Source organism: Aristolochia californica, unplaced genomic scaffold (genome assembly GCF_029961685.1).
Source record: "Aristolochia californica isolate CCGP_79_NKW_82.1479 unplaced genomic scaffold, dmAriCali1.0.hap1 SCAF_11, whole genome shotgun sequence".
In the NCBI taxonomy this organism is placed as follows: Eukaryota; Viridiplantae; Streptophyta; class Magnoliopsida; order Piperales; family Aristolochiaceae; genus Aristolochia; species Aristolochia californica.
This window is the reverse complement of record NW_027181782.1, coordinates 9418321-9444853: the sequence shown is the minus strand read 5'-3', so window position 1 is coordinate 9444853 and position 26533 is coordinate 9418321. Positions and strand designations below refer to the sequence as shown.

The 26533-nt window shown below is 41.1% G+C and overlaps 1 protein-coding gene across 2 annotated transcripts; it reads right to left on the bottom strand.

Moving 5' to 3' along the window:
* Positions 1-1019: 1019 nt before the first annotated feature.
* LOC137944663 (uncharacterized) lies at positions 1020-26241 on the bottom strand. 2 transcript variants are annotated; one of them, XM_068790375.1, is made up of 7 exons: positions 26125-26241; positions 25046-25200; positions 22681-22832; positions 19859-19968; positions 19654-19739; positions 1579-1713; positions 1020-1298 (listed from the first exon to the last, which is right to left on the bottom strand). In XM_068790375.1, the coding sequence occupies exons 2-7, from the start codon at positions 25153-25155 to the stop codon at positions 1154-1156; spliced, it is 738 nt and encodes a 245-aa protein (XP_068646476.1). In that variant the 5' UTR covers positions 25156-25200; positions 26125-26241; the 3' UTR covers positions 1020-1153. The 2 variants fall into 2 exon arrangements, with proteins under 2 accessions (XP_068646476.1, XP_068646477.1); XM_068790376.1 differs by lacking the exon at positions 25046-25200.
* Positions 26242-26533: the final 292 nt, after the last annotated feature.

Genomic DNA, 26533 nt, shown 5'->3' with positions numbered 1-26533 from the left:
ACAATTTCAGTTCTATAGGAGCCATTGTGATCATTCTATGTTCCTATTTAAAATGAAGACTCATATGGACATTGTGCTACCCAGTTATGATCTTGATGGTATTACAAAAGTTAAACAATTTCTGGCCACACATTTATAAACAAAGGATTTGGGATCTATCAAGTATTTCCTTGGCATAAAAATCGCTCGTAGCAAACGAAGTATTGTTCTTTCTCAACGAAAATATATATTGAATATGTTATAGGAGTATGGTTTATTAGATATTAAAACCCATAAACACCCCCATAGAAGTTAATCATAATCTACATGTAGACCCACACATGAGGGGAAGTGTTAATGAATAGTCTCACATGGCAAAAAGAATACAAAGACCTTGAGTTTATTAGTTGGGATAGAGATTTCCTAAATTGGCTAATCATTTTGGAATAGACCTTGGACCCAACTTAATACCATTCTTTTTAGCCCTAGAAATATGGAACTGAAAAAGAGAGCTCAGTGCAAGAAGGTAAGAAGGCAGACTGGCGCCAATGCTTTCTTAGCTGACTCAATGCTAAAGGCAGACTGGCGCCAATGCTTTCCTAGCTGACTCAATGCTAAAGGCAGACTGACGCCAAGACGTTCCATATTTGTCAATTTTAATCAGGGGAATTTCTCCAATTATTATGGCTACATAAGAATTCTAAACCAGAGAAATTTGTAAAATAAAAATGTAAATAAATATTACAGCTTTAGCCACTGAGAATCAGAGATTCAAATGGAAAATCTTTTTCATGCCTAAAAAGATGAATAGATTTGACCAGTATTTTTGTAAATTTGATCAAATACCGTATTCTTTGAAGTTGAATGCAATTAGATGGCTGGTACAATTAAAAAAACGCATTACTCAGCATAATTTCACCAATTTACTCAGTCTAATCTGCTCTTCCAGCCATTGCATCAGGAGGATTTCAAGTTGATTTTCTTTAACAAGTTAACTTTCGTAGCATGACAGAGTAAGTCAATGAGACGGAGATGCTAAATATTAGCACAATATAGAGATCCAAGAAATACTAGCTGTCCTTCACTCTTGCAAGATACGATGAACATGTACATAGGATCAAATAATAGTTAGACAAAACAAGCAAACCCAGATATAAACATTACCGGTTAAGATTTATGAATCATAAATCCTTCTCTTTTTTGATTTGTGTGGCCTATCAGAATTGATCATAGACATATTACTCCTTCCACTAACCTCCACAGAATCCTGCTCTTGGAGGCTCATTTCCTTGCTTTTCCCTTTATGCTTCTTGGATGTCCTGCAATATTTTACTTAAACATGAATTGAACAACCTAAATTTTAAATTCGCAGTATTTATTTATTTTTTATTCTCAATTTTAAGGCATATCTCCTTTTTTGTCAAAAATTATTTTAAGGTTTGACAGCAGAGATATGAAAAAAGTTTTTCTGTAAGTAACTGCAGAGGCCCACCAAGTCAGCATATAGCAGATAAGTTCCACAGTTGGGCCACAACTTACATATTTATGTTTCCACTAAGTTGAGAAGTCAGCTAATGCTTAATAGAAAAGATACAAAACCTTTCTATTTCTGAACTTCCTTGGGTGACATGCTCGTGTAACAACCCGTCAGTTGTGTGCCTGTATAACCAGCGTATGCATCCAGTATCCTCTGGGATTAAAGATCCAGATATATGGAGCATTTCCTCGTCAAAACTACATGACAAAATTCACATAAAGTCATGTTCATATTTTAAAGAAATAAAAACAAAAGGAGAAGGAAAGAGGAGAAAGTGAGAGAAAAGAAAAGGAGAGCAGACCGTCTGGTTTTTTTATGACTAGCAGACCTCCTTACATCGACTATTCATAGGTAGAAGTTTCAATACAATAAGGACAATAAGAACAGCAAGTAGATAGGCCTTCAAAGCGTGTAGAGAAGACACTCACTCAACCTTCAACTGCTGATCTCCCTTGAATAGCACTTAGATCTCAAGAAGAAAATTTTTAATGGATACAACCTCTAGCGAATTAGAAGATTCTGTAGGCTAGAAACAAAGAATTACGATAGCTAGCAAAACCCTAACTAGAGGGTAGCACATAATATAAAAGAACAGGGTCAAATGTTTGTATCAACAAAAAATCAAATGATTTAGAACAGCAAGTAGTTCTAAAAACCACTGAGTAGAAGAATAAGAAACATGGGAGTAGTTTTGTTCCATAACATCTCGATAGAATCACCCCAAAAGGAGATCAAACAAAGATTTAATCAAATCCAAAAAAAGCAAGGAATTTTATTCTCTCAAATAGCACTCAACCTAAAGTGTACTAACAAGATTTGAATAAAAAAAGAATGATTCTGAATTCAAGAGCAAGATAATGGAGTTCCAACAGTACAAAAACACGTAAGGTTTTGCACTCACCAACTACAGAGAAAAAAAAGTTGCCTTCAATCATTCGCCAAAAAGTATCGTATTGATCGGTATTAATCTGTATAAAAGACCTTCTAGAAACTCAGGTGAAAAGTAGATATAGGTAACAGAAACAATAAATTGATTGAAAGATGAATTAAGAATTAGAAGTTGAGGGAGAGAATTGAGAACAAAAGGACGGAAGCATATTGTTTTTGGAACTGAAGTCTGAAGTAAGGCAATGATAGAATCTAGATTTAGAAGAGTTCTTTATGCATAAGGTGAAGAAATTCAAAAAATTAAGTAGAAAATCTCTAGAAAGGAAAAGAAGGAAAAATTAAGAGAAAAAGATGAAGAATGTAAGAGGAAGAAGCAAGAGAAAGTGCTCGTTTTTTACACACCTATTTGGATGTCTCACTCAATGTGAACTACCACATAGGATTCCTTTTTATTTCCGGTCAATGAAACAAGGAAGTGTTGAGGTAGGAATCCACTTCCTCCAAAATAGGGAGAGATTGGTGCCCATTCTCCTACAAACTAGGTGTTATCCTCCAAATTACGTGCACGGTTTTTGTCACAATTAATAAGAAAAAATACATATTGCCCTTTATACCTACAAAGAATAACCCAAAAATTACAAGGTCTTCTATACTCCCCCCTGAAATTGAAGAGAAAATATTCTGAAGCCTCAGCTTGCCTGTGAGATTCCTTAACTGTTTGGTAGAAAGGGCCTCTGTCAGTGGGTTCAGATTACGGGCCTTCCGCCAAAACTCTGGGAGAACAGCATCTTCAGCCTCATTGCCAGCTGCTTTGGTACATTGGTCAGACTGGACAGCAACATGGCTGATCATCGGCGACTCGACCGAGCCAGACTCTTCATCCACTCTGGGACGACCTTCCTGCGTCTTGACATTGGTCAATCCCACTTCTGGCTCGGTATCTCCTTTGGAGAACTTGTGGGAGACTGTCTCCCTTCCCGGCACCAGCAGTAGCGGCCCTGTACCTGGTCAGCAGACGCCCCCACCCCCTTGCCACCACTGAGCCCCCAGACAGCCTTCTGCTCCTATGTCCCAAGTTACCTATCTCACCATCTCCATCAGCACCTGACCCCCCACAGAGAGCTCCCCACCGCACTGACACCCCTAATTGCATAGATACCAGGATCCCCTTCTCCCCCTGACATTTGCCCCCCTCCTTTCCCGCCCTATGGCTCCCCCGCTCGAGGCGGCTGCCAGCACCTCACCTACCTACAGCAACCTGATTCCCCCACTCCCGCTCCTTTATAACAATCACCATGACCCCCTCTCTTCAATCAGAACCCATCCGAAATACCTCCTCCCTCACAGCACCCCCCCTTTCTGACAATGAGTCCTCATCATCACCCTTGTCTGTGACCAGTCAACTCGAGCGTCTTGTTACTAGATCACCCCTCGTCTTGCCACCTACCAGCGTCGTAGCCGCTCTGCTGCCCAAGCCCCCCTTTCTGGGGAGCCTAGTGGCCCTCCCCGCCAGCCAGGGGAAATGGCTCATGGTGACCTTTGTCTCCCCCCGCCGGATGACAGAAACAGGCAACTCTACTAGGCTTTGCAGAATGAGCGCCACCAATTTGATGAAGAAACATAGAGTCGTATCTCCAAGCTGGCTCGAAGAATGGGAGTGGTTTACAATGAGAACTCCTAGGGTGGCAAGACCACATCAGGAGTTTGCGGAAATGTCAAGAAATGATTATTCTCTCTTGGAATGTTCATGGGATTGGATATCCTAGAATACGTGCTACTATTCGGAATCTTCTTTTCAGAAGTCACCATTCTATTGTTATCCTCCAAGAATCTAAATGTCAAAATCCCTCCAATTCCATTATGCATGACCTATGGGGCTGTAATAATTTGGAGTGGCTTGCTATCAATGCTATTGGTTCTTCTGGTGGCCTCTTCCTTCTTTGGAACTCCTCTGTTGTTGAAGTCTAAGATCACATGACTGGATCCATCTCTATTGGTACTAAGTTGCATGCACTGGATTCACCTGGGGGCTGGCTGGCATTTATGGGGGCTGGCTGGCATTTATGGGCCTACCATATATTGGAATCGGCACTCCTTTTGGGATGAGCTTTCTGGCCTTCTGGCTCTCTAGTCCATTCCTTGGTTCCTTGCCGAGGATTTTAATGCTACCCGCTTTTGTAATGAGAAGTCTCCCTCTACCTCCCGAACTACCTCAACCATGAGGCAATTTGCTGACTTTATAAGCGGTTTTGAGGTGGAAGAAATCAGTCTCTCGAGCAAGGCTTTTACTTGGTCCAATGGTCAGAGACCTCCCATCCTGTCCAAGCTTGATCGTTTCCTGGCCATTGGTGATTGGTTCAAACTCTACAGCAACACCTGTGGATTGGTCTTGAGCCGTGCTGGCTCTAATCACTGGCCTGTTCAGATTGATACCAAACTTGATAAATGGGGGCCTGCCCTTTCAGGTTTGATAATTCTTGGCTCTTGGACAAGCATTTTGCCAACAACGTCACCCCCTGGTGGAAAACCTTTGGGGACCCTAACTATGATGGCAGGTCTCTCCCACGCAAGTTAAAGATCTCAAAGTGAAACTCAAAGAATAGTCCTCAGAGTGTCGCCTTTTTGCCTCCTCTCAAAAATCCTCAATTCAGCCTCAAATTGCTGCCCTTGATACAGTTGAGGAGCAAAGATGTTTTACTCATGCTGAGTTTTCTAACCGCATCTCTTCAGTGCAATTTTCAATCTATTCTACACTCTGGAAGGGTTCAATGGAAGCAAAAGGCCTGCTTCAAGTGGTTGGCCGAGGGTGACGCTAACACAAAGTTCTGTCATGCTATCGCCTCGGCCCGTAGGAGGACTAACCGGGTCACCTCCTTGTCTATTGACAACGAGGTTACCTTGGATAGGACCTCCATTACTGATGTCTTTCTCAGTTTCTTAGCAGATCTATATAGGGAAGAGCAACACCACCGGCCCAGACTTTCCAGCCTTCGCTTCACCGCGATTTCCCCCATATTGGCGAGATTCATTGAGCTTCCTTTCTCAAACTTAGAGGTTGAGGATGTGGTCCTGGGTCTCCCCTAGGATTAGGCCCCGGGGCCTGACGGGTTCAACAGGGAATTCTATAAGACTTGCTGGCTCGCCTTGAGATCAAATATCATTTCCATGGTCTGAAGCTTCTTTGATCATGGAATCACTTTTAAGAGCGTGGGTGCCTCCCTTATTGCTCTGGTCCCCAAGAAAGCTAGTGTGGAACGCCCTCAGGATTACTGGCCGATCAGTCATGTTTCAAGTCCTTACAAGATCATCGCCCGCATACTAGCTCGTTGTCTCAAGGTTATTCTTCCTACCATCATCCACCAGGGTCAAAGTGCCTTTATCAGAGGCCGTGACATTCTCAACTCTACTATGGCCACGCATGAGATTGTGGATCATTGGGTCAACCGCGGTTTGTTCTCAAGTTGGACCTTGAAAAAGCTTTTGACTTGGTTAGTTGGTCCCTCTTAGACGACATTATGCAGCGTATGGGGTTTGGTGACAAATGGAGGTTTTGGATCCGCAGTTGTATCTCTTCGGCCTCGTACTCCTTGCTTCTCAATGGCACGGTTTATGGCTTCTTCCAGGGCTCTCGAGGCACCCGTCACGGAAACCCCTCTCCCCGCTTCTCTTCAACATCATTGCTGAATACCTATCCTCTATGTTCTACTCTGCTAGCAGCACTGGTTGGCTAGAGGTTGTCTCTGATCAGAGTTTTTTTGACATCCCCTTGCTCCAGTTTGCGAACAACACCATATGCTTCGGTGTTGACACCCTTGATCAGGTCCATAACATTAAGGCCCTTCTCAGCCTTTTTGAGATCACTTTTGGTCAGAAAGTTGGGGAAAGTCGTCAATTATGGGATATCATATTGATCCCCCCTTGCTTCAGATCATGGCAGAGACTTGGGGATGTCCAGTTGTGATTGCTCCCACTTACTATCTAGGCCTCCCTCTTATCCAGGGCTATGGGCTCCAGTGATCGAACGGCTTGAGCATCACCTCTCCACGTGGAAGGATAGGATGCTCTCCAAAGCAGGTAGATTGATCCTCTTAAATTCTTGCCTCACGGGTATACCTAACTACTTCCTCTCCTTCTTGGCTTGCCCCGCCTCTAATAGCCGGCACATTGACATGATCAAAAGACGTTTTCTATGGCATGGCATTGAAAATGAATTTCATTATCACCTTGTCAGTTGGGATGAAGTGTGTAAGCCAAAGTCTTTGGGTGGGCTCAAGATCAGGCACACCAAGGAAATGGGACATGCTCTATTGCTCAAGTGATTATGGAAGCTCAACTCTTCCTCGAGGGCTTCGTGGAAGCCAATGGTTGCCTTCAAGCTTCGGCCTCTTGGAGATAGATGGACCACTGACGGAAACTGTCGTCATCTCTCCCCCATCTGGAAGGTCATGTTTCATCTGTTTTCCACTTTCTGCACTGCCATTCGGTTCTTTGTTGGGGATGGCTCCAGTCTGCGTTTCTGGATGGATTGGTGGTCAGGCGATGGCTCTTTTGCCTCATCTTATCCACCTTTGCTTCAACTCACCACCAATCGCAACTTATCTATCTCTAACACTTGGGGGAATGGCTCATGGAACCTTTGCCTTAGACGCACCCTTACTGATGAGGAAGTCATTTCTGTTTGTGGCTTGATTGATAGTCTTGGCAGTGTTATTGTCCGCCCTCACACGGCGGACCTAATGATTTGGCTCCCTAATGATAGCGAACGATTCACAATCTCCTCGGCCTACCGCCATCTTATGGAATGGTCTCGGCAGCCCGCCCCCCCCCACCCGGTTGCTTTTGTTTGGCACCTCTCGACCCCGCCCAAGGTGAAGTTTTTTCTATGGAGTGCCTGTTGCAATAAGATCCTCACTGCAGACAACCTTATCAAGCGCAGTAACACCACTCCCGATCCTCTCTACCCCTTCTGTGGGACGGAGGCTGAAACCGTGAATCTTCTTCTCCACTGTGGCTTTGCCTGGAAGGTGTGGACTTACATGATTGACAGTATGGGTATCAGCTTTTGCATCCCACTTGACTTGATCACCATGTGTCGTTTCTCTTCTGGGTCCTGCCTTCCCAGCCTGGGTAAGCTTCTACTGGCTGCCTGCATTGCTTTCGTCCCTTGGTGCCTTTGAAAGGAGAGGAACTCCAAACGGTTTGATCGTACTTTTCTCTCTACTGCTGAGGTCTCCTTCACCGCCACTGGGCTCATCTCTACATGGATCCGCTCCCAAAAAGAATTCGCCTACCTCTTGTTTCCCGGTCCGCACCAACTGGAAGATTATTACTCAGATGTCCGTCCCCCCGCCGAGTTGTTGTTTGAGAGCCTCCCCCCACCGGACATTATAAGCTAAATTTTAATGGTAGTGCCTTTGGGAACCCGGGTTTAGCTAGCTTTGGCGGGGTGATTTTTTATTTGGGTAGCACTACCATACTCTCATACTCTGGCCCTCTTGGAATTGTTGACTCAACCACTGCTGAGCTCTCTGGTCTCGTTCACGGCTTGCGTATCTCTCAAGACCGCTTCAGTGGTCCCCTTCTTGTGGAGGGAGATTCCATGGTCGTCATCAGATGGTGCTCCACCTCATCCATGGTAGGTTATACCCACAGCACCAAGCAGAATCAATTGTAGCAGCAGCTCCATGAAAGACAGCCCTCTTACCTTGTTTAGCTCTTGAAGGCATAGTTAGGAGGATGGTCAAAATCTAAGCTTCAGCCACAATGACCCACCAAAACCATGTCATAGCTTGAAATTCTGCTTTTTGCACTTGATCTTATGAGCTAGGGCTGTTTTTTTAGTTTTCTATGACACTAGATTACCTCCCACAAAGCAACAAAACCCATTGACAGATCTTCTATCATTTGAACTATCTATTAATATGCATTTGTATAAGCCTGCCCATTTCATGTTAGTAACTTTCGTAAATAGAAGACCCATACCAAGAGTAGCTTTCAGATATCTCAAGATTTGATCTATTGCCAACATGAGTTACCCTACGAGCATGCATAATCTAACTAATAATACTTAAAAAATATGCAATATCTAGCCATGTTAAAGACAAGTATAAAAGCCATTCAATAAGATAGCTTGTGTGCAACTTCCAGTGGAGTAGTGGTCAATTTGCACTCGAGCATCCCTGTCTCCTTGAGCAGATCTATAACATACTTTCTTTGATAGATAAAGACTTCAAATTCCTTGCGACCTATCTCTATACCCAAAAATTACTTTAAATGTCCCGAGTCCTTGATCATGAACTCCTTGGCTAATTTTCCATTTAATTCTGCAATCTATTGCTCATTTGTACATGTAATCACATATCATACATATACACTCAAGACAATCAGATCTTTATTACCATGGCAAATAACTAAAAAGTGATTTGCATTACTTCGATAGTAACCTAAACACCTTAATCTCTCAAACAAGGCTTGAGGAGATTACTTCAAGCCATACAAGGCCTTTTTGAGTCCTGGACAATCAACCCAGGTAGAGGTTTCATATAAACCTCTTCCTCAAGTTCACCATTGAGGAAGGCATCCTTGATTTTGAATTGATGCAACTTGCATGCAAAGATTCAAGAGGCTAGGGGACGGACCTAGGGACTTAATGGACGTTTTTTTGCATGTGGGGTTTGGAGAGATTTTAACATGAAACAATGACTGAGAAAGGAGAGACTGTGCATCGACAGAATTAGGGTCTTGGGGTGTTTAGGGTTAAGGGACGAGATAGTGAGATAGCTTGTGGGATTTAAGGCGATAGTTAGGTCACATAGGCTGTTGGGAAGATGGGTAGGATAGGTGGTTTAGGAATGTAGGGCGTGCAAGTGGGACTTTAAGGCATTTTGGGAACAAAAATAGTGGAAGGGACTTAGTAGATGGGCAATAATGGTTAGGGTCTGTTGGAAGATAAGCTCAAACCCACACGACCAAAGAAGGCCCACATATCTAAGATTATTATAAGATGGGTCACACGACCTAGGAAGGCCCACAAGATGGGTCCAAGCCCATAAGAAGTAAAACCCACAATGATTACCATGAGCTGGCATCCTTATCACATCAGTTGGAAGATCAAGGACTCACAAAAGTATCTTATCTTATGGTCACGTCAAAGAAGAGTTTTAGTTTGAGTTATGTTTGTCTTTTATCTATATTGAGTTATTTAATTATGTTAGGACTTATCTTTAAGTGTTAGAGTTTGGGTGTAATTGGGACAAGGGTAGTTTTATTGTAATTGAACTCTACTACCTTCCTCTATTATAAATAAAGGTTCGTATAATCTAATTACAACAAGTTATTGATGTCAACGAAGTATTTCACTTTTCCATAAATTCAACATGGTATCAGAGCAGGTTCTGTGAGTTGCCTTGGTCAACTCACAGAGGTAATGTGATCCTTTTCTCTAAACCCTAAACCCTAAGTCTAGGTTCGTAATTATTTTTTTCAGTCCCTACACCTGTAGTTTTCTTGCGTTTTGTACCTCTATACGTAGTTTTTTATGTTGAAAATTATATATTGACGGAAAGATATTTGAGTCTGCTTTCCAAAGAAAACCTATTTGTTCCAATCAGAGTTATCTACAGAGAGATATCGATATTTGAATAAGCAAAGGTCAGGTTGCAAAAAGGTTCGAGCAGCAACAACAATCTTCCGATTCCGAGGTATTTTTTGCTATCAAGAACTAGACTTTATATGGAGAAATATATATATCCAAAGAAATATTTGTAAGTCTATTCTTTGACCTATTCAACCAATTTTTTATCTGAGTTATCTACAAAGAGAAATCGATATTTGAAGCAGCAAAGGTCAGATTGAAAAATAGGTTCAAGCGGCAGCAGAAAGCTTCAAATTCCAAGGTATTTTATGTTATCAAGAAAGAGATTTTATATGGAGAATTTTATATCAAAAGAAAGATACATAAGTCTATTTTCTTACCTATTCAATCAATACTCAGTATGATCTTTTTATAAGGAGATATTTATCTTTGAAGAAGGTCATTCTGGAACAGTATTTAGTTCGGCCAGATAACAGAGACCAAAATATATCAAATTATTTATCTTCTGAAAATTATATTTTATGAAGTTAAGTTATACTTGGATGAAAAGTAATTAAGTCTACTTTCAGAATGAAAAAATTTCATGTCAATCTGATCTATATTGAAAGATATATTCGAATTGGAAGAATCAAAGGTCATGCTGGTATTCTGTTACATTGAAAATCCGAATTTAAGCCGATTGTTTTATGTCACTGTTTGAGTTGATATATCAGAAAATATCTCACTTCTCCCTGGTTTGAGGGCTTATTTATAAATCTCTGTTATTTAAGCCTATTGCTACATCGATGATATTTGGTTCAAGCTGGGATCATTGCCATTACCTCCCAGCTTGAGGGGGAGAAGTAGAAGAAGTACAAGAAAGAGGTATTTTATTCCTTATGTTGTGGATAAGTTTATGTGACAAAAATATTCAAGAAAGGGGGAGCACAAAAGATGAAGCTTGTGCATCAATGAAGAAATTTTTATATCGGATTATTTCATGGGTTCTTTTACAAAGTTTATTATTTGGTTCGTGTTATATGTGTTGGAAGATGGTCGTGTTATATACAGTTGCTGCTATTATATCTCTTTGGGAACATTATTATTGAAGAAGAGGTGGCCTCATACCGTCATTTATTTGACCCCGTCAAAAACATATCACGGTTGGGAAACCATGACAGAAGAACTTATTATTACATCTATGCTATCCCCCCACCCCCCCTGTAATGGCTTTTATGTCTCCTACCACTTGAAAGTCATTGTCCTGTGGAGGGACACGGTGGTGGACACTTCAAAGCAATGCCGATAGACACACTACCGATAGAAGACGGTGTGTGCCCTACATCCAGCATTAGGATTGGAGTATGAAGCAATGGCTTACCGGCTAGGAGTGATTTTTACTCTCACTTATATAATGCCGCAGTGCCTCAATGAAGGACGCAATAGCGTGAGGGGAAGTATTGGAAGATGAAGGCATATTGGAAGATGTGCCATTTTATACAAAAATATTCTATCTATCATTTGCAACAAGCTGGGAGTTCATATTGTTCTCTCACCCCCAGCTTGAGGGGGAGTGTTGGAAGATAAGCTCAAGCCCACACGACCAAGGAAGGCCTACATATCTAAAATTATTATAAGATGGGCCACATGACCTAGGAAGGCCCACAAGATGGGTCCAAGCCCATAAGAAGTAAAACCCACAATGATTACCATGAGCTAGCATCCTTATCACATCAGTTGAAAGATCAAGAAGGACTCATAAAAGTATCTTATCTTATTGTCATGTCAAAGAAGAGTTTTAGTTTTAGTTATGTTTGTCTTTTATCTATATTGAGTTATTTAATTATGTTAGGACTTATCTTTAAGTGTTAGAGTTTGGGTGTAATTGGGACATGGGTAGTTTTATTGTAATTGGACTCTACTACCTTCCTCTATTATAAATAGAGGTTCATGTACTCTGATTACAACAAGTTATTGATGTCAATGAAGTATTTCACTTTTCCATAAATTCAACAGGGTCTACGAAGGCTTAAGGGACATGGGACTAGGATTTTATAGACCAAAGGGGGACTAAGGACGAGATCAAACACTTCTAGAGAGATTGGAAGTTCTCTAGAGATGAAAAAGTGGGGAGAAAACGGGAAACTAGGCTTACTAGAGTTGGTGTCAATTAAGGGGACCAAATTTAGTAACTCTTTCAATTACATAGGAAGAAAGTGACTTAAGAAGGAAAGTGAGGTAGGACTGGACTTGGGGAGACTCTAGGAAAGAGGGAGTCTAAGAGTTGTAGTTTAAATAGGGAAGTAACTAAGAAAAGAGGTTGTCAATCTCCTACATTAAGTAAACTTACCTAATTTAGAATAAACTCGTGAACATATTTCTAGAGGGACTAGAACCCTTAGACTAGGACTCATGGGTACTCTTTGGGACTAGTGGCGACTAATGGGGACTGGTAAGGTTTCATGGGACTGGACGAGGATAGGGTGGACTCAAATAGAAGAGATAGAAACACAGGCTCAATAAGGGCTAGGGCTATAGACCTACTAGACTATGGGCTATAACATAAGGGATGGGCAGCTATGCTACTAAGGGAGCTAGGCTAATACTGAAAGAAAAGAATGGAAATAGAACTGAAGACTCATTACCTTTGCCAACAGTCATCCTCCTCAGTGAAGTAGATGAGCTAGAGAGACTCCTGATGCCGTATCGATACCCCATTAATCAGGGTTAGCCGCTTCTTGACCTTTATATACTCAGTCAAACACCTTGGGTTAGCCAAAGCAAGATAAAGGAGAAGTTGTGTTTGATTGATTCATAGTGTTCAAAGAGCTTACAATATATAGACTCGACTAGCTGAGCATTATTGCTCTTTTGCCTATGTGAGATTAACTGTGTGGACACCCACTAACTTGTGCACTAAGCTACCTCTCAGATACATCAAACATAGACACTTCTAGACTCTTCTTCCCTCCTCATTCACATGGCTTTACTAGGGAGGAACCTCTTCCTCACGCATTACAACTTGCACTCTCCTATTTTAATTAAAACCTTAACTGACAAGATAGACAATTGTTGAAGTAAAATATTAGACAGGATCCTATTGGGCCCACATAGGGGTGATCTTGCCTTATTGTTCTAGCTTACCTCCACAACTGCTCGAGCTCCCTTAGGTTGAGATAAGGGGTTCATAACAAGTTCTAGCCATAATTTGAGCCATGGAAAGTAACATATGTATTTTTCAAAGTGATTTTGCTTTCTTCATATGTCTCATCTAAGATATCAAAGTTGGCAGAGAAGAATGGAAAGAAGAGAGGGAGAAGGGGAACCGAGAGTCGAGAGGGGAGGAAAGGGAAGAGTCAGAGAAAAATTCTATTTAAAAAATGATCATTTCAAGCATTTCAAGCTTTAAATAGAGATTCAAAACCCGAATTGACAATTCAAAATGACAAAAATGCCCCTAAACAAATGAAATAATTACTTCTAAGGACAATACAAAATGTGGATAACAAAATTACAAAATATCATCTAATCAATCCTAAATGACTCACTACCCAACCACAATGTGGCGGGTCCCGTCGTGGTTTGATGTCTTCTGGCATAGACTCGTGAAATATACGGCACACAAGTAGTGTCCCCACCACCACCGTTGATCAAAATACTGCAGAAATGACCTGGCATCTTGCTACCCCACCAAAGATCAGATTCTTCCTCTGGACGGCAAGCCTCAATAAAATCCTTACTACGAACAACCTTCACCACCAATGGAACTTGGGCCCTAACCCCACTTGCCCGCTCTACGATGCCAACAATGAGACGGTTAGCCAACTCCTCCTTCATTGCCCCAATGCTTGGAATGTCTGGTCTCTCTTACTTAGCAGAATTAACCTGCAAATGTGAGCCCCCCAAGACATTCTATCCACCCTCCGGTCAATGTTGGGAGCTAGACTCCCCAAGAATCCTTTAGAAAGAAAGGAACAATCAGCAATTCTAATGCAAATTCAAAAGTACCGAGGAGATCTCAGAGACAATTGTTAGCCATGTTTCCTCCTTGCTGTTCAGTAGAAGGGAATTCCAGCACCTTCAAGACACAACTCTCCACCACAATTGGCTTTTGGAGGCTCAAATCCCCCCCGCCAAATCAGCCGACCATGAAGGAATGGGATCCACCCCTAGCTAGCACTCTCAAATTAAATTTTGATGGCAACACTATCAGCAGCCCGGGTCTAGCGAGGTTTGGTGGCATCATCCGTAATTCCAAGTGCACAACGTCGCTGGTAGTAGGTGTATTGAATCGGGGTAGCAGATTGTTGAGTTGTGGCGATCGACGGGGAAGATTCGGCATCGGAGAGTTTTACTGGGGAGTGAGTGTTTGGTTTAATGATTGCAAGCGGTGAGGGGCTCAGGTTGATATAAAGGATTTGAAGGTAGTGGTTGGTTGAAAGAGTGTGTGTGGGCCCAGTGATGTGAGTTGACGCGGTTGCCAAGTGTCAGGAGAGGGATTTCGGAACGGAGATTCAGGTGCCGCGTGATTCCACATCAGACATGGCTCTGTGCCATAAATCAGATCAACGACCAGCACTTGGTCAGAGTTATCTAGGTGATAAGTCAGAGGGACACTTTGATCGCTGGGACGATTCGAGAGGACATTACATAAAGCCAGGGTGAGTTGATTGCCTTCTATTTCCAAGGCGAGCAGTTGGCTGGGTAGTGTAAGAGACGGGGGAATTCGATGAGGGCGGGGCGGGGGGGGGGGGGGGGGGGTTTGTTAGCAATCCGGGTGGCACGTGGTGTCAGGGCACGAGACGCATTCAGAGAAGGCCACTAAATAGAAGCCTTCAGAAGATAAAGTCGGGCATTTCGGGGTCGGTGATTGTCAGAACATAGTTGACAAGGGTTCAAATCAGGGCTGCAAATTGCAGTTTCCGAAGGATTGATATGACAACCTGATGGCAACGCCAGAGGGTCAGGGTTGACAGGAGGGACAGGGCTGACAGGAAGGACTTTTAGGTTTTGGAAAGGCGAGCCTACCGAAGGGACATGAGAAAATATTTTGAAATTTGAATTTGGGCAAGTGACGAGAATTTGAGTGAGTTAGGTGAGAGTCCAGGGAACCGGGGTGGTTGGGGAGAGCCTTAGTGGACTCGATGCAAATTGGGGATCATGGGGGGGCGACTTCCAGTTTGTAAAGTTGGGTCCTAGGCCCATCCCAAAATGACTAGCCATCTTAAGAAACCTCTTTCCCAACTAATAAACTCAAGATATTTGTACTCACTAATCTATGTGGAATTTTTCCTTAACACTCCACCTCACATGTAGGCCCTCTTTTGTAACTCTACAAGTGAATAATTTAGGTATAGGCCCTCTTTCATGGCTCTACAAGTGGATAATTTTAGGCGTAGGAAGTTTTTTAGGTGTAGGCCCTCTTTTGTGGCTCTACAAGTGGATAGTTTAGGTATCGGCCCACATATGAGTACCTTCTCTGATACCATGTGAAGTTGGGTTCAAGGCCCATCCCAAAATGACTAGCCAACTTGGTAAGTCTTTTTCCCAACTACTAAACTCAAGATCTTTTAGAAAGCAGAAAGCAGAGGTGTAGGAAATAATTTTGAGAGTTCTAGGGCCGCTTACCGGGCGGATTGGCCGGATGAAGAACTTCGTCTGGTGTAACTCCTTAAGCATATCAGTGCTACCGTCAATCCAAAGAAGGTTGCCATAGATGCCAGCAACACAATCGATGGTGTGTCTACACCGGAACTCAACTAGAATGCCACGAGTAGTTATCCATTGGCCCGACAGGAAACTCATGAGGGCAGTAGACCAGTCTAAGAGCTACTCGAAAGGGGAGGCAATGTCGGCAATAGCGGTTTTCGCCAGGACTCCATCTTCGACAGTCTTGAAGAGGATTAACCAGTGAAGTTCGGTGATGTGAGAGACGATAGGTGCTTCCTTGAAAAGAAGCATGTTGACAAGCCATTGTGCGATGCACGTGGCAAGTGGTGTCAGGGCACGAGACGAATTCAGAGAAGGCCACTAAATAGAAGCCTCCAGAAGATAAAGTCGGGCATTTCGGGGTCGGTGATTGTCAGAACATAGTTGACAAGGGTTCAAATCAGGGCTGCAAATTGCAGTTTCCAAAGGATTGATATGACAACCTGATGGCAACGCCAGAGGGTCAGGGTTGACGGGAGGGACAGGGCTGACAGGAAGGACTTTTAGGTTTTGGAAAGGCGAACCTACCGAAGGGACATGAGAAAATATTTTGAAATTTGAATTTGGGCAAGTGACGAGAATTTGAGTGAGTTAGGTGAGAGTCCAGGGAACCGGGGTGGTTGGGGAGAGCCTTAGTGGACTCGATGCAAATTGGGGATCATGGGGGGGCGACTTCCAATTTGTGAAGTTGGGTCCAAGGCCCATCCCAAAATGACTAGCCATCTTAAGAAACCTCTTTCCCAACTAATAAACTCAAGATATTTGTACTCACTAATCTATGTGGAAATTTTCCTTAACACTCCACCTCACGTGTAGGCCCTCTTTTGTAACTCTACAAGTGGATAATTTAGGTGTAGGCCCTCTTTCGTGGCTCTACAAGTGGATAATTTTAGGTGTAGGAAGTTTTTTAGGTGTAGGCCCTCTTTTGTGGCTCTACAAGTGGATAGTTTAGGTATAGGCCCACGTATGAGTACCTTCTCTGATACCATGTGAAGTTGGGTTCAAGGCCCATCCCAAAATGACTAGCCAACTTGGTAAGTCTTTTTCCCAACTAATAAACTCAAGATCTTCGTACTCACTAATCCATGTGGGATTATTCCTTAACAAAGTTCACTGAAAGCAAGGTGAATCCAGAAAGCAGAGGTGTAGGAAATAATTTTGAGAGTTCTAGGGCTGCTTACCGGGCGGATTGGCCGGATGAAGAACTTCGTCTGGTGTAACTCCTTAAGCATATCAGTGCTACCGTCAATCCAAAGAAGGTTGCCATAGATGCCAGCAACACAATCGATGGTGTGTCTACACCGGAACTCAACTAGAATGCCACGAGCGTTTATCCATTGGCCCGACAGGAAACTCATGAGTGCAGTAGACCAGTCTAAGAGCTACTCGAAAGGGGAGGCAATGTCGGCAATAGCGGTTTTCGCCAGGACTTCATCTTCGACGGTCTTGAAGAGGATTAACCAGTGAAGTCCGGTGATGTGAGAGACGATAGGTGCTTCCTTGAAAAGAAGCATGTTGACAAGCCATTGTGAGATGAGATGCTCGGATGAATAGAGTGGATGGGTGGTGGCCACTGCAGTGTTGGAGAGGCGGTTTGTTATGTCGGACAGGGCCTGGGCCAGGAGGGTGAGAAATGTGAACTCCGGGGTATGTTGAACCAGGGTAGGAGGGGGTGGAGGGTGAGGCGGGGGGTCAATCTGGTCGGAGTTCGAAGGGGGAGAGAGGGGATGCGGCAATGGGGAATGAGGGTGTGGCAATGGTAGCTGAGGGAAGTGGGGGGTATTGATTGGGCTAGGACATGTGGTGTTCAAAGGTGAGTGGAGAGGCGAAGGTTGGGCTGTTGTAAGTGAGATTTGATGGATGCATGTGTGGCGGGCGCTCCAACCGAAGTCAGAATTTGTGAGTTGAGGTATGAAGAGAATTCCCGTGGTTGAGTTTCTTCGACACTGAGTAATTCTGCATTCCAGCAAACCATGATGGTATTGGGAGGAAAGGTAGAACGCAAAATCACCGACCCATAGCGTGCAGGCGCTGCTGCGTCCATCATTCCCCGATAGAACCTTGTCGAGCAGTTGGATGAAGGAGTCTGCGGTAGTGATCGGTATGGTGATGAAGGATCTTTTCGTCCCAATCTTGGAGAGGATGCTGATAGCATCACCGGATCGTTCGTGCATCTTCTGGATGGTGGTGAGCTTCTTCCCATGGCGAAACACGAAGGTGGTGTTTTGGATACTCAAGGCCAGGCGGATTCTTCTGCACAAAGTTCGACTGACCACCGTTTGCCATCCCACGTCAATATTGCCCCGAGGTCCTATGTCACTTGCATGTCGTGCTGCTACTACTCTTACCGGAGAGACCTTTTGTCATCGGAATCGTCGTCGAGGCCAGCCTCAGGATGCGGTGGGGTGACAATGACAAGGCAATCCTGAGTGGAGGAGTGCCTAGCCCAAGGGGGGCTTCACCACTCAGGTCGCTCGAGACACCGCTCGGGAATCTCGAGGATGCCATTTGCACTGTTCATAATCAGAGTAAATACCAACATGTCCATTACTTGACTAGTTTCTCACTCTATCAGAAATGTTGCCACTAGTAAACAAATTTTGCACCATTAATAATCAGACTAAATACATTTCAAAAAAAAAAATCAAACTAAATACCAACATGTCGATCACTTTACCAAAGTTTTTCTTTTTTTTTCAAAAGACTTTACCGGAGTTATTGTTCCAAGATGTTTAGTTCAATGCAGAACAAGCTTGGCATGCTTGATATTTATTCATGTATTATTTACATTTTATGTCTGAAGGCATTTTTTTTCTGGCTCATGTTTAGAAATGCTAAGAAAAATGAGGTTAACAATTTTTTTATTGGGAGAATACTCTCCTAAAAGTAGCAACCAATATTTTTCCTCTCCTCTCTACGCTGCAGTTTTTCTCCTGCTTAAATCCATTTATTCTCTCCAATATTTCTCTTTGTTATATAGACGTCATGTGGAGTTGCAAGAGAAACAATCACTAGTCGAAGGCATGACTAGCTCAGGCCCCAAAACCATCTGCCTACTTTGATGAGTAGCAATGCAGAAAACAACTACAGTGTACAAAGAGGTACTCAAAGAACCATGGATTAATATATCAGGATCCTTAATGGATTCAGCTTTGGTGAGAACAAGACCAATTTACATGGAGCAACCAATTGAAACCAAGCATCTCTCATATTGTAAAATGTTAAGATTCAACCTGGTTTCATGCCAAAATGATAAGCTACTTGGGAAACCTAGTGCTCAACCTTACAAGTCGTATCTTTACACTTTGTCTATATGGCACTACTCCCACTGACACTCCCCCTTATGTCTAGGCTTACACACAGGCCAGGGACATGGACTTCACATACGGGCTACAAACTCAACAGCGCAAACTATGTCCAATAAGCAGACTTCCTGCTCTGATACAATATAAAATATAAAGAAAAGAAGAAGAAGCGAGAGAGAGAGAGAGAGAGAGAATGAAAGAGAACTGTCTGAAGCTTTGGCAGGACTCATCAAGGTCTAAACTCGACCTCGACTGCATTAATTATCACTTAAGTGAAAAATACAACACATGAGACCTAATGCCCTAATTACAAGTCATAACAAGCTGAAAGTTGAATCAACTAACTATCACATGAAGCGGAATATTTTCCTACTCTAATAGGGATAATATGAAGAAGGTAAAATGACCATAATGTCCTTTATACATAATTCAACAAAAAGGAAATAAGAGATCATTTTCATAAGCATCTAGCAAGTACAGACTTAAAAATGTGTGAATTCTAAAGCAGACCATAGCCTTAAAAGTTTAACAATATCACACACAGAGAGAGAAGAAAATATCGACAAGTAAATCATAGTCTGAGAAGAGATGAATTAGGAACTTACTAAAGCAGCACTAAAATATTTAAGAGAAAAATACAGGTTCGCCAGTATTAATCTCACCTCTTGACAGAGAAGCGTAATATTGTTCCAACTTTAATCACATGCTTTCTGTAAGATGTACTGACAAACACCTCTTTATCATGTTTCTACAAGAACCAAAGATTAACTAAGAACCTAAATAGGATGCAGAATCTAATCAGTGTCACCCATCATCCTTTTCTGCAGGAATGTTTCTTGAGTATTTGATGAAAGTCAATTAACTTACAATTTTGTATCTGAATTCCTCTCGTACATCTTCAGACGTTATGACTGCTGAAGAAAAACCAAGTACAATCACATGAATGGATTCCCTTCCAAGCTTTACCACCTTTCCTTCTGAAGTAACACACATCACAAACTAGTGAGCCATGATCTTGTAGAAGACAGTTTTTGAAGAGCAATTCATGATCATTCTTATTAGAAAACTGGAACCAACGAGGTTTTAAAACTCCACCTCTTGCTGTAAGTTAGGCTGATAATAAAACACAAGCAGAAAAGGTTTGGATACGATTTATAGATATTGTCTTTTAGTCCAATAATTATTACTTTTTCTTTCTCTTGAATGGTGAACAATTAAATTGAAGAAAAGGGAGGTGCCGCTGGATACGATTTATAGATATTGTCTTTTAGTCCAATAATTATTACTTTTTCTTTCTCTTGAATGGTGAACAATTAAATTGAAGAAAAGGGAGGTCCACCCCCTTACTAATCAGTAAAAGCACACTTGGTTGCGTTTTATCTTTCACAAGAAGATTCTTCATCACTTCTAAAAAACAAAATCTTCATCTTGTTTCACGCTGTTCTTGTTTCTGTTTTTCCCTACATTTGACTTGCCCTCTCATCACCAATGTAGAAAACTAAAAAGTTACTTAATCCACAAGAATTCCTGAAAAATGTAAGTCATCACTCTTCAAGATCATTGAGCCACTACAGGTCAGCAAAGCTTAATCTTGTCAAGATGATTCCCATGGCCTAGAAAAAAATATGACACCGACTCTTTCATCCAGCATTTGAACACTTTTTACAAGCATTTCCAGTTTCGTGTTACATAGCCTTACTTTCCAAAGATATACAATAATCTTGCTAGAAAATATAAACAAGAAGGTTTGAAGCTGTAGTTTAGTCTTTTACCCCATTGTAAATTGAACTTAGACTCATTGGGTGTAATTTGCCCTAATTGATTCAGCTTCTCTCCATCTCTGAGTTGCTGCACTTCCCAAACTCTTCTCGTTTTCAATAATAACACCTACAAAAATTATCACTCAATTTAATTTCAGTTAGTCAGCTTACTAAACACATAAACTGTTACATCATCTTCTTTCCCTCCTTTTGAGTGTTTCATAACCTCAGGAGAAGGAAGACAATTGGTAGCGGATGTGAGAGAGATGGGTTGTATATCTAGAAGATGCTCCTAAACAGTATCCTAAAGCTCCATAGGTTGATACCTCCATAATAATGGCATATGTGTTGTGGCATCCCTCACCGACTAAGTTTTGTCTACTCCTTCCTTCTTTGAGTTCGTCTTTTTAATTTGACTATGAAGCATTTCAGCTTGCAAAGCACCATAGGTTGTCTTCTATGTCAAGTGTCAGTCATAGAAGTTCTCAGAAGTTAGTCCATTTAGATGTATGGGGGACTTGTAGGTGTTTTAATAATGTTTTAATAGAGCCACATTAGTGTATTTCTTGAGCCCAATGCTTTTGGTTTCAGATTTTTTTTTTTTGTTTTTTGTTTTTTATTAATGTTTTAGTAGAGCCATATAAGTGTATTTCCAGAAGGAGAAAGGAAAAGTCTTTGACGTTGATATAATCTATAATGTTGTATTGCAAGGGGAGCTAGAGGGATCAATATGGGTACTTTTTGGATTTAATAGAGGAAGGGTGTATGGATTAAACTGAGCGTGAAAGCTTAGTGTTTATGGACTGTCTCTGAAACGGAATTACGTAGTTTCTCACATAAGAGAAACTAGATACAGATTCGGTAGTAACCTAAATATTTTTTTTTTAAGTGATCACTTTATTAAGCAAGAGACAGCAAACAAACAAACTAAGGAAGCACACCCCCTACAACGAGGAATTGGAGGGAGGCTCCATGTTTAGCCAGAACATCAATAACAGAATTGGCAAATCTAGGTACATGAGACCAAATACAAGTAATGTAGGGTAGAATGTCCATGATAGCATAGAAAGCATCCCAATGACGCCACAGCGGGGTGGAAGGAGAGGAAAATCATCCAATAATAAGTGCATAGTCTCCCTCAATATGGAACGGGTCGAAGACATGATCCAAGAAGATGGTGAGGCCGTTGAGGAAGACTTAAACCTCAACAAAAGCGGAGTAAGAGATGCTAGAAGAAGGGCTAGAAGTTGGGCTCAAACCCACATGTCCAAATAGAAGGCCCACACGTCCAAGAGAGATGGCATCATGTTAAATAAGATAACATCTCATAAAGATGTCACAAGGATGTAATTAGTCAAGGAGAAACATGTCAACTTATGTCTTTTCTTATGTAAAGCTTGTAGCCCTAAGGGCATTATAGACATTGTAACATCCTCTCAAAAACTATAAATGAAGGCTCTAGGCTTGGGGTGGAGCATCAAATCTCTCTCCCATTCTCTCAATTCGTCCCCAAACCATCACACTCTTCCATGACAAAACACAGATTGCGAATAAGAAACCATTATTGGCAATTATGTCATTTTGATTTTCTTCATTGACGTAATTACGAATTCATTTGGGTACATGTTGGCAACATCCACTTCTAGGGCCTTCACTTTTGGACCAAGTGAAAGCTTCAACCCAAGCGTCAGCCCTCAAAGCTATTTTCATTTGTCCTTGTTACTTTCTCAATTTGCTTTTTCTCTTCTTCTTCCTTGAATTGCATCAAAATGAGGTTTGCTTCCTTAATTGAAACATTTGCTATTGTCCTTCTCTATTCATTGACTTGTTTGACTTCTTTTTACGAGTTGTCCCCGATGACAAATGTGTAATTACCAATAAAAAGGATGCAACAATCACAATCATCAAGATGACCATCACCAAACCTACCTAAAAGCATCTCAGGCTTTGGTGAGAAAATTAGTAATTTTGCTTTGACTCTAACACCAAAATATGGAACAATCCCAGGTAGAATTTTGGCAGCTTTATCTTGAAATTTTATTTCATATGCCAACAGCACTCCATCAAAGGCATCATCAAACCTGCAAAACAGAATACCAAAAAGTGGATTGTTATCAGAGCATGAAACCCATTTTGAGTTAAGGATGAACAAACCCAACTTAACCTGCCAACCTACATAAACCCAACACAATTACCTAATCCAAATGCAAAACACATAATACATTGGTTGTGTCTAGGTTCAATCTTTTTTACCCATATCCTTTATTAGGTCAAGTCTAGGTTGGGTTCAGAAGCCCCAAGAGCTATTGTGCTCAACTAGAAGAACCAGTCCAGATTTTAGATACATTTCAGTCCAACTGGCTGCACCAGTTTAGCCATGCATTTCAGTGTTTCTATGCAATTTTTATCCTATTCCCCCTTACTTATGTTAAGTGGGAAAAAAAGTTTCACATTAGAAAATGTTAAGAAAAGCTAAATGAGTTATAAAGTTAAGCAATAAGCCTCAGTCATTTTGGATGAAACCAAGCTCAATCAACAATGGTATCAAAGCACGATGTGTGAGTAGGACAAGGCCTAGTTTGTTCTCCTCAAATTATATGTATGTTGTGGCTCCATCAGGTGAGAGTCAGGTTATTTGTATGGTATGGGCTGCATTCAGAATTTGTTCCCACGTCTCAAACCCGTTATGCTAAGTCTAGACGTGAGGGGGTGTCGATTAGGAAAAAGTCCCACATTGAAAAGACTTAAGAAAATTAATGAATTATAAGATTGAGTAATATGCTTCCAAAGTTGTCGTCATTTTGAGATGGAACTGGGCTCAACCCAACAAACTATATTTGAATATTAAATCTAGATCACTTGGTTTAGTAAGAAAGCCACATGCATCCATTTCCAAAAAGAAAAGATAAAAAAAGCCACAAGCTTTTACAATGTTTTATTAATTCAAAACTGCTTAATGTTAGCTCAACATTTTCTTGATCACTCATGCAGCTTCAATTTATTTTAATTAAAAATAAAAAAGGGATGATTACCTGTATGCGCTTCAAATGTTACATAAATACCTACATACCCTTGAGGTTTACATGAATACTCGCATGACCCTACAACAACATCAAAATTGTGCTCATGCTCTTGCTATCCACTGCTATCATAACCTTTCAAAAGTAGGTCAATGACCGACATATATTCTGGACCCACATGGCTTATGTAAGATGCACCTAAGAAACATGCATTAGGATAATGTCATTATTTCAATATAGTGCTATTAGGTTTATCCACGTCAGTTATATGAGCCAACATTGTAAAGGTGGATCATAGTCCCACATTCTAAATGAGGTACCATACCATTTTTATGGGAGTGTTTTAGCCTTTTTATCCCATAGTTACAATTAGCAGATGGAAGTGGAAGCAGGACTATGAGCAAAGTTTTGAAGATAGCCCATCAGTATGTGGGTATTTACATGATATTCCAACATTTGCAGGTTTAGCCCTCGAAAGATAAACAATAAGTCATCCACTTAAAAAAAAAAGTTGAAAAATTCATTAAGAAGAAGAGAATATAAGAGGACCCAGATAAGAACCAAAAACACATAAAAAATAGACAACAAAAAACATACAAATAATCACTGTATTTTGTGAGACACTCCGATCTGTCGGGTGAGATGACTTTTTTTTTTCCTTAAAAATAGTCATCTCACCCAACAGATCGGAGTGTCTCACAACAAAACAGTGTAATGAGACACCAATTTGTGTTAAATTGTCTACAATTGGGTTAGACCTCCACACTATGTGCACCAAGGAAATATGTCATGAGCAGGATAAAGCACAAATCTCATCCTAATAGCTAAGCAAATGCCATGCAGGAACTCTTATTAATGGAAGCCAATAAATTATCATAGAAAAATCTCACTCAACAACCCAGGACCAGATAAATTCTGACAATAAATTTTAATTCCTTGAAGGAGAGCAAGGAGTTCCTCAGTGAATCAAACTTTTTTATTTAATACCCGTTTTCTTTTTTGAACTGTATTTTTTTTCTATTTCCTTTTGTATTCTGACATTTTCAGTTTTATGGGTGTTGTTCAAGTCTGACCTGAGCCCAGATGAGCTTAATTCAGGTTTAGATGCTCAACCTGATTAGTTGGGTCGGTCTTGGACTCAACTCTGTATCAGGTAACAATAAAAAGTTGACAGCACCAAAATCAGACCAGACCCAACCTATTCCCATTCCCAATTTGAATTGTTATTCCGTTAATCCTAGAAACAAGAGCACAATCAAAATAAGAGACCATACTGGAAGAGGAAAGAGCTCAGTTGGCGAAGGATTGCTTGCTGGACTTTATTGGCTTTTGATGGGTGGATGTAAATGATCAACCTTGCACCAGAAACCCTCAACCCCTCCATTAAGAAAATGTACTTTCTGCAGCTCTCAAGTAACACGGTTACAAGCTACAAAGGAAGGAGCAGCACTCTAGTGAGATAATCAAGTGTCTCAAATATAAAAAGCATTCTCATTTTAATCAACGACATCATTTGATTCTCAAGGAGACTTAAAGACAGATTATTAGGGGCCTGATTATAGTGAAAAAGATTTTCGAAGTACAAAAAAGAAACTGCAAATGATAAATGAAACTTAATGAAATCAGTAACTTCTGGAAATAATGAAATGAAAAGGTACTGGAGCTTCATCAGTCACATTTTTTGGTACTTCCACTTACAATCTTGATATACATGTAAGCAACCCAAACATGAAGATACCATTGGTACAACACAATTGCCATGAATGAAGATTTTAGATTTCTCAATTTGAATCAGTTTCGGTCTGGCAACTCATGAAATAACACAGTAAGATCAAAGAAGCATATCAACAAACACGCACTGAACATGCCCTCTGTGCATGCTCAGGAAAGACGCGATCAGTAAAACAAAACAAAGAACAACGGAAAACATCTTAAATAATTTAAAACCAGAAATAACAGGCAGATACAGACTTTACAGCTTGTCTAATGAAGTCGTTCTATCATTTCACGTAGAAAGGTTTCACGTAATAGACCAGCGGAAAGAAGGCACGAAAGAAATCAAGAAATCATTAACATTATAACACTCTTTTTTATGGTGAATGAGATGATACTAACCACAACATGTGAGTGGATGGAGATGTGATAGATATCAGTACTATCATAAAACTAGAGCAACGCCTAATAAATTTTTGAAATAGGTATAAAGATCATCAATGGTAACTCCCATAGCACTTCTCGTAAGTTCGATCAGTATGTGTCTACTAAGTCCTTTCGAAGTTGAGTCGCTGGTGGCGTCTCTAAGGTCGTTACAGACAGCTTGAGATCCTTGAGATATAAGAGCAGAGAAACTCACCTCATATGACGGAGATATCGACGACAGCGATGGCGGCTACAAAGGGGCAGGGGTGGCCGTTGGGCGTATTGGAAAACCGATAGGGTGACCGGAAATCTGGAAATCTGATATCGGGAGGGGGGGGGGGGGGGGGTTTAACGGAGAATTGAATTGAATCGAACTATGTTTGGGAGTTAAAGTGGCTGGAAAATAGATTTCAGTATTAGTGCCCCCTCGTGAAAAATATGATATCAAGAATTGAATGAGTAACCTTTTATAATATACTTAAATAGAATATATACCTAAATATATAATTAACAAAAATAAATATGGTTACTATACTTATAAGTGATTTAACGTGTAGTATTAGAATATATTAATATCTTAATTAATGAAAATTTATATTATATTACTTAATGATTATAATTTA

Bases quoted from the DNA above. Each gene is read 5' to 3' on its own strand.
- LOC137944663 (XM_068790375.1), bottom strand. From the start codon at position 25,155: ATGGAGGGGTTGAGGGTTTCTGGTGCAAGGTTGATCATTTACATCCAC. The intron at 22,833-25,045 runs GTATGGTCTCTT...TCTGTTTTGCAG, and splicing joins CTGAGCTCTTTCCTCTTCCA to GTTTGATGATGCCTTTGATG. The intron at 19,969-22,680 runs GTAGGTTTGGTG...GTGTTACTTCAG, and splicing joins AAAGCCTGAGATGCTTTTAG to AAGGAAAGGTGGTAAAGCTT.